At 49.3% G+C, this 20,126-nt stretch overlaps 1 protein-coding gene across 3 annotated transcripts in view; it reads right to left on the bottom strand.

Moving 5' to 3' along the window:
• PAPPA2 (pappalysin 2) overlaps positions 1 to 18,946 on the bottom strand; it is a 258,494-nt gene extending 239,548 nt beyond the window's left edge. For all 3 annotated transcript variants that reach the window (XM_019801273.2, XM_019801274.2, XM_019801275.2), the window contains exon 1: positions 17,692 to 18,946. In XM_019801273.2, the coding sequence (XP_019656832.2) occupies positions 17,692 to 18,595 (904 nt within the window). In that variant the 5' untranslated portion in view covers positions 18,596 to 18,946. The remainder of the gene's footprint in view (positions 1 to 17,691) is intronic.
• Between the last annotated feature and the right edge of the window lie 1,180 nt (positions 18,947 to 20,126).

Here is a 20,126-nt window from a genome sequence, read left to right as displayed (position 1 = left end):
TTGGAGGTAAAACTCAACAGACGTCCAAGACGGCAAATACAAAGATCCTGAATTCTCCTCCTCTCACAGACACACTAGCTTCACAACCATGTGGGAACAATTTCTTTTTTAAAAAACCTAAGGTCTGGCTGAGTGACGACACACAGCCAGCAAATGAGCAGGTAGGAGAGGCCGGAACACAGTCTCACCGTAAACCCCACCCTCAGCCTAGCAACCCACAACCAGGAGGAAACTCAAGCCCCAAAGGTTCTCCCTGAGGAGTGACGGGTCCCAACCTCTCATTGGGCATCCCAACCTTTAAGACATACACTCGAGAGACAAGCCCCCAGCACATCTAACTTTGAAAATCAACGGAGCTCATGCCCCATCAAGACAAACCAGCCATCTGAGAAACCACCGCCCCCCCCCCACACACACACACCCCGCTGCAAAGAACTGGTGCGCTCTGACTCACTTGCCCAGGGCCCAGCTCGGAGGCAGCCCATCGCTCCCAGACTTCAGGGAAGGAGGCTCACCTGCTGGTATAAAGTGCTGGCCGGAGGGGCAGGCGTCCAATGTACCACACACATCTCAGCTGGCCAGAATGCATTCTAGGGATACAGGCTGGCGGGCACTGTCTTGGCCCCGTCCCTTTGCCGCACCGCAAGCACCAGTAGCTCCCAGGAAGGAGCTCTTATACACGTCTGGTGTCCTGATTTCTGCAGCTGCTGCCTGGGGGATACCTCTTGATCACCTGGCTCTAGCAGGGGAGCTTGTGTTCCCTGGTCCCACAGGACTGTAATAATTGCTGTCACTCAGAAAACACCCAGAAACCCCTGTCTGGTGTCCCGATTTCTCCCATTGTTGCCAGGAACACCTCCTCATCGTCTGGCTTAGTGACTTTATGCTCATGAGTCCCACAGAACTGTACCCACACAGCGGTACCAACGGACCAAGGGTTCTTAAACGGCTGCCACCCCTAGGACAATGCCAGAGGCAACAGACCCAGGAGCTCTGTCTTTCTGTGGAGGAGGCCTCTAAGCGACCCATCATGAGTGGCCTGAGGGGCAGGCTTCTGCTTAAACATGCATCTTGGAGCTGACTGGAATCCTTTCCAGAGACCACTGAGCGGCAGTCACTATCTTCAGGCTCCCTTCTGCCACACTCCAGAGCGCCAGTGTCTGAAGCGGAGCTTTCTATGCATCTGGTGGCCTGGTTTTTATTCCGGGGGTGGGGGGAGGGGTCACATTCCTGGGACCCACGGGACTGTGGCAATCAGAGAGGCAGTCCGTGGCGGGTGGTTTCCAAGCCCAGGGCACTGCACAGACAGCAGACGAGACACCCTCTCCAGTCTTTACGTGCAGGAGGCCTCTTTGCTTATGTTGGAGCTTTGACCAGAGGGTCAGGCCTCAGGTTTTGACACACATTTAGTGGCCTACAGAGCTGCTCTCAAGGAATGTAGGCTGTGGACGCCATCCTGGCGCTCCCTCTGCCTTGCTCCAGATCGCCAGGATCACCCAGAAAAGAGCCTGTACGCTCATCTGGAACCCCAGTTTCCGTGACTGCCGCCAGGGTTGTGAGATGTTGTGCCAACACCATCCATGACCTCAGTACATCTCAGCACGTTTAAATTATTTTTTTCCCACATAAGGAAATAAATAAATAACTGAAGTGTAAGAAGTGTTGAAATGTTCCTTACATCAACTCAATCCCACTAAAAAAAGAAAACAGTCTCCTAATTAGTAATTTTAGGCACACGGATTTCTTTTGCAGGGAAGGAGATGTCCTTTCAACCATTTTTAATAACTCTGAGAATGAACAGTATGAAGTTCCCTGAGCAGTCANTTCCCACTAAAAAAGAAAACAGTCTCCTAATTAGTAAGTTTAGGCACACGGATTTCTTTTGCGGGGAAGGAGATGTCCTTTCAACCATTTTTAATAACTCTGAGAATGAACAGTATGAAGTTCCCTGAGCAGTCACGTCCTCTGCTGGGCCTGTGACTATGGAATTCCAGAAACAGCCCATCAAAGCCCAGGCAATAGGGGCGCCCTGGGAGGGGGGCTCCGTCGTTGAGCGTCTGCCTTTGGCTCAGGTCATGATCTCAGGGGCCTGGAATCGAGCCCCACATCAGGCTCTCTGCTCAGTGGGGAGCCCGCTTCTCCCTCTTGCTCTGTTGCTCTCCCTGCTTGTGATCGCTCTCTCTCTCTAATAAATAAATTTCCAAAAAACAAACAAACAAACAAACAAACAAACCAGAAAAAAGCCAAAACAATAAGAGGCTGGTGTGCATAATGAGCATCTGTGAAGGGAGAGCTGCCGGCCTGCAGGTTTTTTTTCCTACCAACCTGATCTTGCACCTAAACTAAAACAGGACAGCAGGTCCTTGGAATTCCAGCAACAGAACAGAAAGGATAAAAGCCCCCCAAATGCAGAAAGTTGGTTGTGCAAGGCTAAGGGAATGGTAGGAAGTCCCACCCCATAGACAGCCTAGAATATTTTGAATCTCTTAATCCTTGAGAAGACACCTTAGTGCCCAGCGCAGGCTAGTCCTGGGAGAGACAGAGACACAGTGGCACCCACGGCTCCATGCTGCAGCCCTCCTTCTGCAACCTTATCCCATTTCTATCAAGGTCCCTCTGAGAACTCTTAAAATTCCAGCTGAGCAGCTCCCAACACCAATTTCCTGTTTTTCCCTTTCCTCCGCCAAATAAATAATGTTGAGATCTCTCTCAAAAATTTGCTTTGGCATTTCACTTGTCAGGTACAGTTTACAGAATCAATGCTGCCCTAAGAAGAAGTGTGTAAATAGTGTTAAATATATACTTGATGATTCAGAGGCATTGCGGGAGTCTTTATTTAAAGAAAGCTTGGAGCAGATCCTCGTGCCATGAAAATAAGCTCCCAACTTGGGTTAGCTGGTTGCCTATCAGGTTTTCATAAAGTGAGACATCAGAGCATTAGGATTTGTCCAAAGTGCCTCCTATGCACTCAGTGACCATGTACTGCCTGTGTTGACTTACTAATATCTGAACATTCTTGCCTCTGCCCTGTGGTCAAAAATAACCCACGGAGACTCTGGCAGCTTTCTAGGAAGCCAGTTATGCTCAGGGACCACACAAACCCAAATACTCTGCCAATCAGAACCGAAAGCCCCTTCTCCACCAGTTTCAAACCCTAAAAAACCAGAGGATACAGAGTGTGTGTTCTCAAATTAAACCCAGGTGAGTCTTCAGAGCCCAGTGTGCAAAGAGAACACTTAAAGCTGACCTATGAGTCAACCCCTGCTGTAACACAGCTTTGGCTGCCTGGTCTCTGCGTGCGAAAGAGAAAGAACAAGGAAAAACAGGTGATGAATTGACATTTTAGGTTAAATGAGGACTGAAGTCATGTATTTTTTCCTTTTCTTATTGAAAATCTTTCTAAAATGTTTTCTTCTGCTTTCCAGTAAGAGATTTAAATTAACCAAGGGCAACCTGGAAGAGCTGAAATAACACCAAACCGGAACAAAGAAGCTTGGAATGTGATCCCAGTCTACTGCTGTGTGATGTCTGGAAAGTGCCTTTCCCTCTCTGGGCCTCACACTCCCATCTGTGAAGGAGACGCTGGGTTGGGCTGTCACTAGGCCCATGTTCTGAGCATCTGTGCCTGGGATGTCTAGGCTCATCCTGAAGGACTGCAAGGTTCTCATCCTTTCTCACTGTCAGACATCCTGTGATGGGGGCCACAGAAGGTGGAAAGGATGGAGCTGAACCCACATCTCAATGGGCAGGTTTTGCTCTGCTAGATCCCTCTTTTGAATTCATCTTGCAATCACGTGCCTCTGTCCCCTAAACAGTGGAGTAACTAAAATATCGTGGTTCACTGGGGATACTGGTTAGTTGGAATCCAGTGCCTTGAGTTGCACTACAGATAATCTCATGCTAAGTTGTGTCACAGAGACAGACATGCATATCTGTGCACAGGAGCTCAGAAGAAAATAGAATTGGAAGGGATGAAAATGGGCAGAGGAGGCCTTAGGGAGAGGGGCATGAGCCTGCCCCGGCCCAATCGGCTGGCAGCATCTTGAAGGCAAGGCTTTGGGTCCTTCTCGTGCCACCACATCACCACGGAAGGATGAAGACAGCAATCAGCAGTCACTGAGCACACACTACGCCCCAGGCACAGCTCCTAGTACGTGATGGGCAGCAACTTATTTCATCATCACAACAACTCCATGAAACAGAAAGGGTCGCAATGCCAATTTTACAAATGAGGAAACTTTAGCTTGCCAGGTTCACACAGCTAGTTAAGGGCTGAAGCCCAAAACACCTGGCTCTGGATCCTGGCTTTCTCAGCACTAGGTTAAGGAAAGAATTTAGATGGAGGAAGAGATGGAGGTAGGACATTTCAGGTGAGGAGCCAATTTGTGCGGAGGCCAGGAACTGGTAACAGGTGGGTCATGTGGAGAGGAAAGATTTCCCTGCCTCGGGACTGTGGTTGACTCTGGGGAGTGAGGAGAGGTCAGGTTCTATGTGTGGAAAGGGACCAGATCATTCCCCATCAGCTCATTCAACTCCAAGTGCCCACTCCACTCCAGGCCCCGCTTTGGGTGCTGGGGTGACACACACGTGATCAAGATCCGGCAAAGCCCCCAGAAACCTGCAGGCAATCCGATGGCTCCCACTGCTGACCCGAGTAGCTCAAACTGGAACTGGACGTGGGAGCCACCATGGTGTTGGACTAGAGAAAAGGAAGGATGCAGTCTAGGAGGGGTAGGGTTAGGAGGGGGGATGGCAACAGAAGTGCCAGGAGCAGAAAGCTAAGCAGGTGCCTTCCTCTTTCCTGCCTAGCTTTCTGCAGCTCAGCAGCATATGGCCCATCTCTCCTAAGTTCCCAGACCTGGTCCTGGGCAGGAAGCCGGGGGGGTGGGGCCACCTGCTTGTGCCCCCTCCTCTGCCAGTGACTTGCTAAGGTCAGGCCAGTGACACTCCGCATGCTGTCCAAGGGTGCAGTAAGACTGCCACACCCGGGGAGGGAGTCATGCCCAAAATTACCTCCAGCCACAGGATGCATGCCACAGGCTAGATTATAAGGATTATAAGGATATTCTATTGTGCAATTATGTCATATTATTAATGTGCCTTAAAACAAATAATATCTGGAGTAGATTTCTGCTGTGGTTAGTGTTTATTATTATTCTGCACAAAGTTGGAACTTTTTCCAAAAATAGTTCTTGAATACCTACTTTGTGTTCAATAGATATCTGTTGACTAAATAAATGAGTAAATAGATTAAAAATAATTGAGCTTGGTACTGCCTACGTTTTATGTTAACAGAATTTCACCCCCTAAAAAGGACCTTTGTGACAACTCCAGATTTTGAAAGAACCAGAGAAGGGGCAAAGGCTAGAAAGACTTGGAACCCAAGGAAAGTTCCCAGGTCCCTTGTTGTCCTCTCCCACAGATTAACAAGATGAACCTTCTCTAGGTACAGGCTCCCTTCCTTTCCCTAATGTGAACAGAAGCACAAAACAAAAGTTCTAGGGAGACAATGTGAAAGAGATCATATGTACAAACCAGAAGAAGTAAATAAACAGAATAGATAATTTCCAAAAATTTAGAAACAGTCATAGTTAAACCAAGTTGCAATCCCATCCAATTTTTCTGTGGGACTAGACCCTGGTCAATACTTATCAAGGGTCAATAGATTTGGGGGGCTGAGGACGTTGAAGTGGAGGGAAAGAGTAATCACTCCTTCTAGTTAATGTTGAGTGAATTTAAAACCTCTTAGCCATCTTCCAAATCAATAGGGCTTAAAGATCACCACATCTTCCTGTGCCTACCTCCAAAGAGTAATTCACTCCACAGTTTGTAAAACTAAATCTTGCCCTTTGTTTATTTGCCCATTCATTTGTCCTCTCATCCAATATCTGTTGGGTGAGCTTTATTTATTCATAACGCACCAAGGGCTATGGACACAGCAATGTGCCAAGGACAGTCCATGACCTCAAGCAGAGCTAGCCGAGAAGAGAAATGGCAGAGGAGTAGGGCTAAGTGTGTTCACTGAACCTCAGCCCCCAGCACAGTGCCTGGCACACAGTGAGAACTCAGCAAGTACCTGTTGAGTAAATAAAAAGTGGGATGGGAATTACGGTAAACTGATCTGAGTAAGTCTGACTACAGGGTTCCAGGAGAACCCAGCAGAGAACAAACCTACATCAGTGAGACCAGGGACGATTTCCTGGAAGAGATCATTCTAACTAAAAAGCCAGGGAGTGACTAAGAGTAAGTCAGATGAATGTGGGTCTGCGGGAGTGGTTTCCTATTGGGAGAAAAAGTGCAAAGGCCAGAGGCCAGAGGCCCAAAAAAGAGTGGTAGATCTGTGTCACTGCTCATAGTGTGGTGTTGCTAGAAATTCACTGAGTGTGTCTGTGTGTATGTGTGAGTGCGCACAGACACAGGTGCACAGTGCATGGGTATGGGTATGAGTGTGGGAGTGGGAGTCTACACTGCAGGGCTGTGGTGAGTCTGAGAGCATCAGTAGGGTCCCACGTAGCAAACTAAGGGAGCAAAACTTTATTCTGAGCATATAGTGGGGTCATCCAAGGGTTTAGGCCAGAAAGTGACTTGAGCTGTATTGTAGTTGAGAAAGCCCCCTTGGTGCAATTAGCTGAAGAATGATTGGTCTCTCAAGTGAGAACATGCAGAATGACTGTGGCCAAAAGGAAGGTAGCAGCTGTGGGATGAACAGGACAGACCCCAGAGATACCGTCAAAGTAAATCAGCCATTATTGGGTGACTGGTTCCTCGTATTGTATGTGAGATATATTGAGGGAAGTGGGGGCGAGGGGTCTCCATGGGGGACAGGGACTCTGACTGCTAGCCTGTGTGGATGGAGCCCTTTGCTAAGAGCAATTAAAACAAAAATAAAATGAAACAAAAACAAAACAAAACAGGAGGCATGGATTGAGATGGAAGGGTTCAGCTGAGACAGGTGGGGGCCCTTCACTGCTTACTGCTGCTGCCGTAAACATTGGGGACAGCTTCACACAGAGGAGAGCACGTCCTCTAGGAACAGAGCGCTCGAATTTGAACTCAAGGCTGTGTGACCCATTCTGCCCGGTGTCCAGCGGAGCACATGCGTTCACGCTGTGCAGGAACCAGAGTCAGGCCTGGCACAAAGTACTACATAGGTTATTCATCAAATGAAAACGTCTTCAGTAATGTCCTGGAATGACTGGGCGTGCATTCATTTGCACGCTTTACATTTCTGTTACTTCATCTGCCACGATTTTCCTGTGTGTTCATGCTGTCTCCTGCCTTACTTTCCCAGCGCTTTATTACAAGGCCTTGAGACTCGGATCTCTCTTACCTTGAAATAAAATGTGCGAGCCTGTGCCTGCTTCTGACCTCCAACCCCTCCCCTCAGAGCCGAGTTTCTATGCAGAGCACATGAGACCCCACTCTCTATCTTCACTGTCTGAGCATTCATCCATATCTCCACTCACTATCATGTGGGCATCCCCCTCACCTCAGGCCCCCAATTCTGGAGTGAAACTGCTCTCCCTCAAGTCACCAGTGATATCCTCACTGCTGGATCTAGTGAGCCTGCCTCAGGCCTTGCTGGCTTGCTGGGCCCCCCGGAGCCATCTGATACCCTGAAAGTCTCATCCTTTTCTCTTTTCCTTCAATTCTGCTGCCTCCCAGGCCACCTTCTCTCCCTCTCTCTCTCTCTCTGGTTACCAGCTCTCCTTCCCCAACCTCAAGGAGCCCTCAGACTCAGTGAGGCAAAATGGGCCCCTCCCAGTGGCTGGGCTGTGATAACTGGTTATAGGTCTGCTCCCAGTAGGCAATGAGCCCTCTTCAGGTACAGCCTCCAGCACATGGTTAAATGCCTGAAACTTCACCTGCTTGGAGCTCAATATGTTGGATGAGTGAATAAATTAGTGCAGGAATGAACAAACAGAATCCAACTACTTTACTTCTTCCCTAACCTTCCCAAAATGTATAGCAATCATTTGTACGAAAAATAGCAGATGCTGAGTCACCACTTAAATGATGATTCACTAACTGATTGATCAACTTTTAAACTCTGTGACCTCTTCCCCTCTGATTAGTAACTGGACTTCTAATACAGAAATGAGCTATAATTATTCGTCTTGATAGCCCCACTGGTTGCCATGGCAATTGCAAATGTTCAAGATTTGGGATTCCAGTGACCCCTATGTGTATATTTGGGCAGAACCACTTTTCTTCGACACTCATTGCTGACTCATAAAGAGAATTGGGATGTTTTTGTTTGCCCACTGTTGCTTTATTTCCTGGATGTTCTCTTTTTCAAAAAACTCAAAGAGTAGGACTGTTTTAAAGTAGGTAGTGAACATGGGGAAAAGAGGATGCTGTTATTCCTTGGACAGAAACTTAGCATAAAATATGCTTTCTGGAAGGTGCTAGGGTCATGGTGTATATGATGTGAGCATAAGGTATTTGACGAGCCCCCAGGGTAACCAATTCCATGTACCGGAATGCAGAAGCATGGAATTTATGCACTTGCTTATGGCATCAGGAACTGAAGCTATGGAATATACAGGCTCCAAATTAAGGTGCAGCCTCCCTCCCCTGTTTGTTTAGGCTCCTGAGGCACAGGCTAGGACAGGAACAAGAAGGAACCAGGCGCACATATTTCTGGCACCCATATTCTGAATGACTCAGATGGGCAGCCCAAAGGAACAATAAAGAAGAGCAAGAAGGAGGGAAGAAGGACAAAGCATAGCAGGTGACAAGCAGTGGTCAAATTTATTTGGACTGCCAAAGGTGATTTCTGGTTTCCAGCCCTGCCCCTGACACTCCTGAACATTTCCAACCCGACAATCTGTGCCCCACCCAAGAACGATGCCAAGAATCCCCATGGGTTCCGTGCCATCCTTGAGGGCCAGGCAAGGACACACAGCTAACAGCCGATGGGGAGAGAGCAGCCAATGGCACCACCCAGGTTGGTCAGAGCCCCTCCCCACAGCATTGCCTCCCTGAGGGTGAAAGGGTCAAGAAGAGAGGCAGTAACTGAAGGCTGGGGGTGAGGACAGGAAGGGCAGTGACACACGAAGGCCCCAAAGCTGGCGTGTGACGAGGTGGACAATCACACGGTCATGCTCACAGGAAATCCCTCTGTGCTACCAGCCGGAGGTGACTCTCCTTCCTCCATCCCCCCACAGACACCTGGATGACTTCTAAGTCCCAGATCTAACCCTTGTGAGTCAGACTCCAGGCCCTGAACTGAGTGGCTCACAGGGAAACAGCAATGCCCCCAAAGCTGGAACCCAGGAGAAGGTTCAAGGCATTGATAAGGGAGCTGTATGGGCTTTATTTTCCCTCCTTCTCTCTGTTTCTCTTCGTCTTTGCTTCCAGAAGGTGCTGCCTCATCACAGTCTGATGCACTGTGACTTCTGAGGGCCCAAATGTTCCCTATATGCACATCATTTAGGGCTCCTATGTGTGGAAAGTAACAGAAAGCAATGCAATTCCGGCCAAAGGGGGACTCCTCCCATGCAGAGCTGGGGTCAGGGAAGAAAGGGCCATTTTATGATGCCTTCGAGAAGCTGAAGAAGGAAGCTTGATGTATAGCATCCTTCTCAACCAGGAAGGGCTCCCTGTGATTGCAGAGACTTCAGCACAGGGGTCCAGTTGTCTCTACTCCCTGAACAAGACAACAGCACATTTCTCAAAGACCACCAGGCGCTATCGGATGGCAGCAATGGTGGAGCCCTAGTCATCAGTGAAGTCACAGGGGCCCTTTTCACTTAGAGGGTAGGAAATATAAAACCCAGCCCTCATGCATGGCTGGGGCTTGCAAAATGGTGCAGCGACTTCAGAAAACAGTCTGGCAGTGCCTCAAAATGTTCCACATAGAGTGACCCAGCAATTTCACTCCTAGATATAGACCCAAAAGAAATGAAAACCTAAGTCCTCTCGTGCACAATGCTCACAGCAGCTGTATTCACAGTGACCAGAAAGTGGAGGCCCCCACAATGTCCATCAACTGAAGAATGAATAAACAAGATGTGATATAGAAATCTATGGAATATTACTCAGCAATAAAAAGGAATGAAGCTACATGTTAAACATGATGAACCAACCTCCAATAAAAGAAGCCAAACTCAAATATGAAATGTCTAGAAACAGCCAATCTATCGAGGCAGGAAAGAGACTGGTGGTCGTCTCTGCCGGTGGTGGAGGCAGGAAGGTGAGGAGGGAAATACAGACTGGCTGCTAATGGCTACAGAGGCTCTTCTGAGTCAAAGGAAGCCTTCTAAAATTAGATTGGTAAATGTTTCACAATTCTTAAAAAATAAACAACAAACCTATTAATTGTAGAGTTTAAACATGTGAACTTGATGATATGTGAGTTATAACTCAATGCAACTTTCTTAACAAGAAAAATACATAAATATAAACTCCACCTGGAATCCTCAGACCAAGAAAGTAGCAGGACTTCTTTCCTGCGGGAAATCTCTAGGAAGTTTTGCTCTTTCTTAAACAGACGGCATGGGGCGTCTGGGTGGCTTAGTCGTTAAGCGTCTGCCTTCGGCTCAGGGCGTGATCCCAGGGTCCTGGGATTGAGCCCCGCATCAGGCTCCCTGCTCTGCTGGGAGCCTGCTTCTTCCTCTCCCACTCCCCCTGCTTGTGTTCCCTCTCTCGCTGGCTGTCTCTCTCTCTCTGTCAAATAAATAAATAAAATCTTTTTTAAAAAATAAATAAATAAATAAATAAAAATAAAATAAACAGCGTTTCCCCACCGTGGATACAGCCACCACCTCTCTGTTGGTATTACTCTGGGCAGCACAGACCTAGGAAGCGAAGCAACCGAGGGCTGCGAAGGAGCACCACGCCCTCCATACCCTGGGTCAGCAAAGGAGGGCCGCAGGCAAGATCTGGCCTGCCACCTATGCTCGTAAATAAAGTTTTCTTGAAACACAGACACGTTGATCTATTTAGATACTTTCTGTGGCTGCTCGCACACTCACCAGAATGGCTGCAACTGAGACTGTGGGGCCTACAAAACCAAAGCTATTTACTACTGTTCCTTTACAGAAGAAGTTTCCTGACCCCTGCTCTAGACTCACAAGTCTAGAGTCTTGCTACATCAATATGGACTATATGGCAGCCGGATCACCTAAATCTCTGTTAGAAATGCAGGCTTGCTGTCCCAGGCCTACTGAATCAGAGTGTGCACTTCTGTTCATTAGTTGTGTTAGTGCAAACAGCAGATGCCGAGACAGGCTTCACACACAAGGATTTCATTAGGGGGACAACTCTGGGAGAGAAGAGGGTCGCGCCTGGGAAGGATGGGAGAGCCATCAGCCGGCACTGCCAGTTTGACCTTGAAGGAAGGAAAGAGGGAAGGGAGGTTCAGTGGAAGCACTGGAGACCACTGTTCAAACTAAGGAATGTTCTACAAGCCCTTCGAGAGTCTTCGAGCCAGAGCTGACTGTGAGAGAAGTGCTGACTCCCGGGAACTGGTTTGCTTTATCCCCACCACACCGAAGCGCACGTGGCCTCAGTGCACATGGAGTGAGGAATTCAGAGCATAGCTCCTGGGGTCTTCGGTCAGTGAAGCAGCCAGCAGCTGGAGGGCTGTGAGGCGGATCCCCAGGGCATCCACTTCGAGGCCTGTGCCCATGGCAGCCCTTACATTTTAAGAAGAATCCCAAGTGATGTCTATCAATATTTAAGTTGAGAAGCAATGGTCTAGAGCATGAGTCGGCAAACTCCTTCTACAAAGGGCCAGACAGTAAATATTTTAGGCTTTGTTGGCTGAATTGTCTCTGCTACCACTCCCCAACTCTGCCATACACTGTGAAAGCAGCCACTGAGAACACACGACGCGGCTGGGTTCCAATAAAACTTTCTTTATAAAACAGTCTTCCGCTTTGGGCCAGATGTGGCCCGCAGGCCCTAGTACACCAACCTGTGCTCTAGAGTTGTGGGGTTTAAGCTTTTTTAAAGTAACTTAACTCTTTCTTCATAGAAAAAGATAAGGAAGGGGCTGCTCCTCTTGAACGTAGCTGGGGAGCCCTGCACCTGGCAATTCCGCTCAGAAGCCCCCAAGGCATCCCTGCAGACAGCAAAAGCAGATTTGAAAGCCACTTCTCTGTTCCCCACAAAGAGCCTCGAGATTCAGAAAGTTCCTCTCACCATTTTTCTCATCCCTAATGGGCATCTGGCAATTTAAATTTCTACTTTATGTGTCCTACAAACGTAACTGAGAGTCTAACACTGTGCTAGGTATTTAGGGATGACAAAAGTGAATCAGACATGCATTTGGCTCCTGGGGAACTTTTGGTAGATAGAAATGAGACATGTGCAGAACTGATAAGGCAGGAAGCAACATGCACCCCAGGAAACCCATGAGAAGGGCTACGGAAGCAGGGAAGTAGAGATCGCCCTCACTGCGGGAATCAGGAAGGCTGCCTGGTCAAGGGGCTCAGCAGTCAGCTGTGAAAGGAGGGGCAGTGACAGCCTGTTACACATCTAAGACTAGATGCTGCCCCCCTTTCTGGACGGGCGTACGGGCACAAGATAAAAACCCCTCGTACGCAGATGCTAACGTACAACCATCAGGGCACATGGCTTGTCTACACCAGCACACTCATGTACCTCATCCCCACCACGAAGGGCAAACCCAGGCCCCGAGATTAACAACGGCCTTTGCATCCATGTTTCATCCACGCAAAGGGCAGGGGTGCTACAGCTTTGCTGCATATCTAGGCCCCGGTCAAGGAGCAGGGCTATAATGTGGAAGAAATGGGTAATCCCTCAGGGTCCCAGGAGGGCAAACAAACACTCTGACTTTGATCATTGCTGCGAGACAGGAAGAGGCAGCTGAGGAGGAAAGTCACAGAATCCTCGTCTCCTGAGGAGCTCTGTGAAAGGTAGGTGTATGGCTCTTCCCCCGTCATTAAGACTGGATAAAGGGGGAGAGAGCACCCATGGTCCACCTTTTAAATTATCTTCACATGCACACTGACACTTCTGGGTGTGGGAATCTGTCTTCTGTGAGGCTCCGTGTCTGCACAAATGAAACTTCTTCCCATGAGTATGCGGCTCCCTTATTGGGAGAGGGGGATGTCTCTGCATCCCGTAAAATCATATTTCTTAGATGTCATTCAAAACATACCAAAAAGAGCCATCAAAATGCCCTAAACAAGGGGTTTTTAACACATGGTCAGGAGACACAGGCCATCAGGAACTCCAAAAAGCTCTGAAAGCTGTGTAAACTATGGGAACATGTACATTTTTCTGGGGAGTAAGCATGGCTTTCATCAGATTCTCAAAAGAGTTTGTGATGCCAAAAAAGCTTTAGTGCCATTGTCCAATTTATTCAAAATAGTGCAGTCCAGGCTGAAAAAAAAACATGTGATTCTAAAAACCGGAGTTCTTCTAGGCAACTGATTCTATGGTGTTCTCAATCATCTTGAAACCATCTTGTGAAAAAGCCTATTTACCATCATTCCTATTTCACAGATTACCTGACTAAATTCCTAAGAAATTAAAGTTAATGTCTCACCTAAGGAAAAATTACAGGTTTGTGGGCAGAACCAAAGATAAGTAGGTTCAGACCCACTGCTCTTAGTGATGACTGTCTCCCACTGTTAATACCGCGCCATAAGTAAGTACCACGGGTCAAAGCCCTGTGTCGGGCACTTTACATACACGACTTATTTAAACATCATAACAACTCTGTAAGACATTATCTCATTTCTCGACTTGAGGAAACCAAGGCTCAGAAAAGTTCAATGAATTGCCAAAGATCAGAGCGCTGATAAGTGTCAGAGACAGGCTCTGAGTCCAGGTCTGCTTGACTCCTCAGTTCTGTACTGGGATCCACTCCAAAACTTGGATCCTCACAAGAGAAAAACTGGTCTTCAAGTGAGGGACAGTTTCTTAGACATCTTTGTATTCCCCACAGTGCCTCGCCGGGCTTTGCATGGCAAGGCACTCAGTAAATATTTGTTGAATGAAGAAACGTGGACTCAAGCTCTAATCCGGCCACGGACTCACTGACTCAGGCTCCTGCAACTTGGAGCTGCAGGTGGTTACTCAGCTGGGCAACTGCAGGGAACATTTGACATCAATTATGGGTGAGGAGGAACCTATTAAAAGTTTCTCTTCTGTGTATGTTGGGGTTGAAGGAGGGGAAAGTAAGTTGAGAAGGAGGGAAAGGAACAGGATGGTTTCGGGCTTGGGTGCTGGAGCTTAAGGATTTCACATCAGGGTGGGACAGAATCTATCTTCTGACTGCTGCTGAGTGAGTTCCAATAGCCCAACCAAATGGGCCTGTGACCTCAGGCTACTCCGTGGCCCCACATCCCTAAATTGCGAGGTCCCTGAGTAGTTAGTTTTATCAAGACCCTTACGCTGGAGCAGTTGTACGCAGTCCTTTCCTACCTCCCATTGCCCTGCTCCAGAGCACAGGGCACAGGCAACTTTGGAAGGCCTTACCTTGGGGGGCTGTGGGGGGGCAGCACTATGATGCCCCCTCTAGGGCCCAGAGAGCACCTAAAGTTTGTGAGGGCTGCATTGTCCTGGGCCCTGAATAAAAGGATTCCAGCAATCTGTTCTGGAGCCCCACTTCCTATTTTGGAAGAATGTGGGAGTTTGGGGTGGAGGGAGGAGGTAACTCTAGTTGATTTTGTTTTCTTTACTAGTTGCTGCAAGTTAGTCACAACCTCCCAAAATGCCACTTTAGCCCTTTCGCAAAGGCCCTGCAAAAAGACTTGTATGAAGCCAACCCTAAGGGATGCCTACCAACACCACTCTGGGAGGGGATGTTAAAATACAGCCCAGAGGCCGGGGCAGGGACAGCAATCCAGGAAACCAGACACATTCCCCACTACGTGGCTTCCAAAGAGCCGCCTACTCTCCTGTGCATGAAGCAACACTGCCACCTAGTGCCCCATGTGGGAAGTATTCCCTGAGGCCCCACATCTCAGGGGGGGTCCTTCACAGTGGCTGGTGTGGTTGAATTGCTTGACATCTCTGCTGAAGGGGAAAAATGCCCCAAGTCTGGGAGATTGAGAATGGGATGCTGGGTAAGTAGAAGCTGAGGTTTGAGAGCCATTGGAAAAGAGTATGGGAGTCAAGTCTTGCAGCACCTCAGATTATCCTCAATGGAGCAGCAGAACTTCAAAGGTTGGAGTATGTTTAGCTCCCAGGAACTCAGTCCAGTTCTTATTCTGCACAGGAGAAGGCCCAGCAACCCAGGAATGGGCAGTGACCAACGACAGGAGCAGTGCTGGGTAAGAGGGGGAAGATGGTCCGATCTGTTGATCGGAGCGAGTACATTCGTGCAAATCAGAGACCTTTGCCCCTGAGGACCGCTTCATGGCCCTCAGCCTTGGGGCCCACAAGTGAAGTGTACGGAGCTAAGCATGGTGAATAGACAAGGATGCCCATGCCCTTGGGAGCCCAGCTGCTAAAATTCTGAAGAATGAAGGCCTTGTTCCCAGCCCCCATCTTTCCCAGACTTTTACCCTAAATCTTTCCTGAATATGTTCTAATGTGCACAAGTCTGAAGAAAGATACAGGGTGGAAGGTGGAGAGGAGCTAGACCTGGGTATTCCCTGTCCTCAACCTTCCTGGTGTGGACCTCAAGGGGAAATGCCAGTACACCACAAGGGCCACTTTGATTTGAAGAGAAAGTAGTCTCAGAGGCTAGACTGTCTGCAAAAGACTTCCTGCCTAATTTTACATGCTTCCAGAGGGTTCAGAGGGGCACTTTGGGGAAGGATCTGAGTGTGTGTGCTGTGGCAAGGTGGGGGCTGGGAGGCAGGTGGCTGGCGATGGACAGGTGGGCAAGGGAGGGAGCTGTATGGGGGGGCAGGTGGGGACGTGCAAGGAGCAGGACTGTAACTGGAATGAACTCCTGATGCTACGCTCTGCAGAGCGGGAGACGGGACATGCAAGGGACAGGACAGAGGTCAGATACCCACTGTCCTGAATCCATTCCCTCGGGTTTGGGTTTTAATAACTGAAAGCAATAGCCTCTGAGAGCCTCGCTCATATATTCCTGTTGGATCCCTCTCTAATTCTTCACAGCCAGGGAACTGATCCCAGGTCCCTCTGTTGCTACTGCAGGAGGAGGGGTAAGCGGAGTCGTGGGTCTCGGTCTAGACTGCAAGCACACAGTTTCCCTGGCAGATGGGTACTAGGAAGCGAGATTAGGCAGCAAGAAGATGTCATCTGGGAAAAGCTGTGAAGCTGCCAACTCTGATCAGATAATCATCTCATTATTTCTTCCATTTGGCCCCAGAATAAGGATTTCCTTCTACTTTTTCTCTGCCCCCACCTTCTTACAGCCCAGCCCCTTCTCTCTCCCCTCCCCTCACCCCCTCTCCCACCCAAAAATAAAATAAAGCAAAACCACAAGACTCTAGAGTGCTCAGTGTCTGGGAATCCCAGCTTCCAAAGGAGAAATCACAGCCAAAGAGGGGGAGACAGCGTGTCCAGAAGGGATGTTCCAGCAACACCCCATTGAAAGAGGCTCCCTCCTTCCAGATTTCTTTCTCCAGTCTGAAACTTATTTGCAGGCATCCAGCAACCTGAGAAGTTTTTAATTTGGGAAGTCATCAAGCACTTCAGGAGCTCTGGGGTTCCATTCCCACTCCGCCCCTGGCACACCTCTCATTGTTTCGGTTTCCCCCACCAATGTAAACGGGACTGGCAAACATCAGAGGGTGTTGTAGATAATCCAAATTAATGAGATTAAAATGGATCTACGATGTGCCTAGCCTTGTGTGAGGTTCTTTCATGGGGGGATCCAAAGGGATAACGGGACCATAAACAATGACCTGTCATGTCTAGCCCCCACCCCTTGCTTGAAACCCACGCCCCCTCCCCCAGTAAGGAAAGGGAGGTAGTTATTCCTAATCCCCCTCTTTTCTTTGTCCTTCTGGGTGACTTTCCATGAAAGCCAAGATCTGGGCATAGTGGAAAACAAATACAGGCAATGTTCTGAGGTATTACCTCTGATCAAAACCATAGTTACACACAGTTCTTTTTTACGTCCCTCATACAAAGAGCCAGGGCTAGACACCAGGGTCTTGGCTTGTAAGTGCCAGCCTCTTCCAGCATCCCCTGCTGTTGTCAGGCTGGATACATGTTAGGACAAGCAAACGGGACTCCAGAACCCGGGCCGGATAGGAGCTTTCTGCTAAGTTCCAGGGCTGCTCAAAGAAAAGGGAACGGCCTGGGCTTGGGCTGTGCACCTGGCCGCCTGGTTCTCCTGCAGCCCGGCCCCGCCCACCCATGGCTCACTGTGCAGGTCCTGGTCCTGACATGTCGCTGCAAAGTTGCCTGGCTCTCTCAGATTGGACTATGAGAAATGGGAGTGTGACACTTCTTCCCCACTGACAATGAACCAGAGAGCTTCCCCTTTAAAGGGGGGATAAGGAGTGAGCTGAAGGTCTCCTAAGTGCATGCACGATGTACAGAACCACATGAGATCGATACTCATTGGGACAAATGCTCTTGTGGTTACAGAGTCATTATCATAGATGATGTCTGGAGTCCGGCTGTGCTGATGAATAAAGGCCCTTCCGCCTTTCTCCCTGGCCAGCCCCTCCTGGCTTTCCTGCCCCTGTGCCCTTCCTCTCCTCATCCCCTATGCCTAAGCCAGGCAAACATAAAGCCAGCCATACCCCAAAGACCACAGAAAGCCCAGGAGCGGGCTGTTACCTGTAATGATGGCTGGGTTGTTCTGTCCTCCCTCTGGTTTCACCCAGGCTTCCACTGTGAACGCCTCCCGGGGAATCTCAGCCAGCACTTCTGGGCGCAGCAGCAGCCGCCCCCGCCTCCCCGAGAAGTACAAGACAGGCAATCCTCCGTGGGGGTTAAAGGTCTCTGTTTCCCAGTGGGGGTCCCCTCCACCCTTCTGGATGCTGTCCTCTGTCAGACTGGTTCTTACCCCGTGCACAAGGGGATGCTTAGGCCAAGGCTGGAAATGCCGGGGAGAGACACCGGGGTCTCCCCGCACGCCCCCCGCCTGCCCCTTCACCACCTGGCGACGATGCCTGGTCTTGGCCCGGCCCTTCCTTCGGCTCTCTGGTTGGGGCTCCTTTGGGCCCACGGAGGTGGTGGTAACGGTGGCAGCCGTGGCTGAGCGCTCCTGAGTCTCAGCCTCACCTGGAATCTCCTTGGATCCTCCATCGCCAAGATAAGTGTCATTGTCTCCCCGCAGCTCAGACCACCCAGTAGGATCATGCCAGACCCACGGGGTGGACGGCTGCTCAGCTTCACCCCTCGGCCCCACACTTCCAGCTGGGCTTGTGGCCAGGCCCCCCACAGCATCTGGCTTACTGTGTCCTGCATGGCGGGTTCCCTGACCCCCCACAGGGTAGGGCCTCAGGTGGTCCCCAGGCCTGCTGGGGTAGACCCCAAAGAGGTGATGCTGGGGAGCAGCTCTGGGTCTTCGCAGCTTGGCCCCCAGCCAACAGCGCTCTCCTTCCGCCGGCACCTGGTTCAGGTGTCCCCTCTGAGCCAGGGATCTCTTGCGTGTCCAGCCCGGCTCAGAGCTGGCAGTACTGAATGCCCACCCCGCCAGAATCACCAGGCTGAGTCTCAGGATCTTTGGACACATCATACCTCCCCCAGCTCTTTATACAGAACCAGAAGTCAACTTCTGGGTACCACACAGGAATGATGGGGAGAAGAGAAAGAGACGGCTAGCCGTGGATTCACAGTCACCGGGGAAACTGTTTTGTTCACGGACCAAACTTTTAGGAGCAGCCCCAAAAGAGTGCCTCTTCTGGCTACCAGCGATGAGTGCTGTGCCTCCCTCTCCCTTCTCCCTTGACCTGGCTCTCCTGACTCTAGTTCAGTCCTTGCAGAATGAAGTTCATTTCTCCGGGTTCCTTGGAACCTCCTCCTAGAGAGCTCAGGTTTCTTTCTTTCTTTCTTTCTTTCTTTCTTTCTTTTTTTTTTTTTTTTTTTTNTTTTGGTCCCTTCTTCAATAGTCCCTCCCCCTGCTGATCCTAGAAGAGGGACACACAGACAGGAGCCAAATCCTCTCACACACACACTCCCTCACAAACACATACTGCTCCCTACCTGAAGTCATGAAAAAGACGCTAAGCTTCTCATCTTCATTTCTTTCTCCTTCTTCCTTCCCTAAGAGTTACATCATGTACCGAAGCCACATCCACCTTCAAACAAATCACTAGAAGAACTTGCATCCAGAGACACAGAATTTGATGCTTATATCTAAAACTGCAAAAGGAACCTGGGGACACAAAAATCCAAGCTGGTACTTAGCTTTTGCTCTCCAGAGGTCCTCCTCAGCCAGAGCCCCAGCCAGCTGCCAGTCTGCCTGTGCAGGTCAGAATGTTTCCCTCAGCTTGGTGCTTGGGCTTGTGGAGTGTTGAAGGTTTTTTAATCCCCTTCCAACTTGTTGGTATGTTGCAAGTCTCCGTAAAGTTCTCCTTGGGGATGCCAGTCTGGTGTCCTAATAACCTTATGAATCTGAGAGCCCTCGACTTCACCTTCTGGGAGTCTTGTGGGTCCCTGGGCAGATGGGAAAGAGAGCGAGAAGAAGAGCGTGTACTTCAGGGGACCTGTTCTCTCCGGTGCCTCCCGCTCTCCTCTCTCCCTCTCTCTCTGCCTGTAATTATCTTCTTGTTTGTTTCATTTAAAGACAATGATGATGTCAAAGCTAATAAGTTCGGTGCATCACTCCACCTACTCCCTGTCCCCTCCTTCCTCCTGAAAACCTCCCCACCTCATCGAGGCACAGGGGACAGACGCTACTCCTGGTTTCCCCAGTAAACATCTCGGGCTTTCTCTTTCAGCAGCCGCAGCCTACACAATCAATAGCAATCAATACTGTCTTGGAGCACTCTTTTCGGTTTGTATTCTCTCTCTCTCTCAGACACACACACACATTCGCACATGTGTTGTGAACAGATCTGCTTACTGTCTAATAAACCCCCCACCAGCCATTCAGGGACCACTTGCTTCTCTTTCTTTTGTTTTGCCACAAGCCTCCTGTATTTTTTTCCTTATTTCAATCATTTGGGATTCAAAAGAACAATACCCCAAATTCACTTTACATTGGAACTTGGGAGGAAGAACAAATCAATTAGCCTGCTGTAAGAAGCATTACATGGGAATGCCAC

The sequence above is a fragment of the Ailuropoda melanoleuca genome, chromosome 8 (genome assembly GCF_002007445.2).
Source record: "Ailuropoda melanoleuca isolate Jingjing chromosome 8, ASM200744v2, whole genome shotgun sequence".
Lineage (NCBI taxonomy): Eukaryota > Metazoa > Chordata > Mammalia > Carnivora > Ursidae > Ailuropoda > Ailuropoda melanoleuca.
Note: the sequence above shows the minus strand (reverse complement) of the source record. Positions and strands in the feature narration are given on the sequence as shown.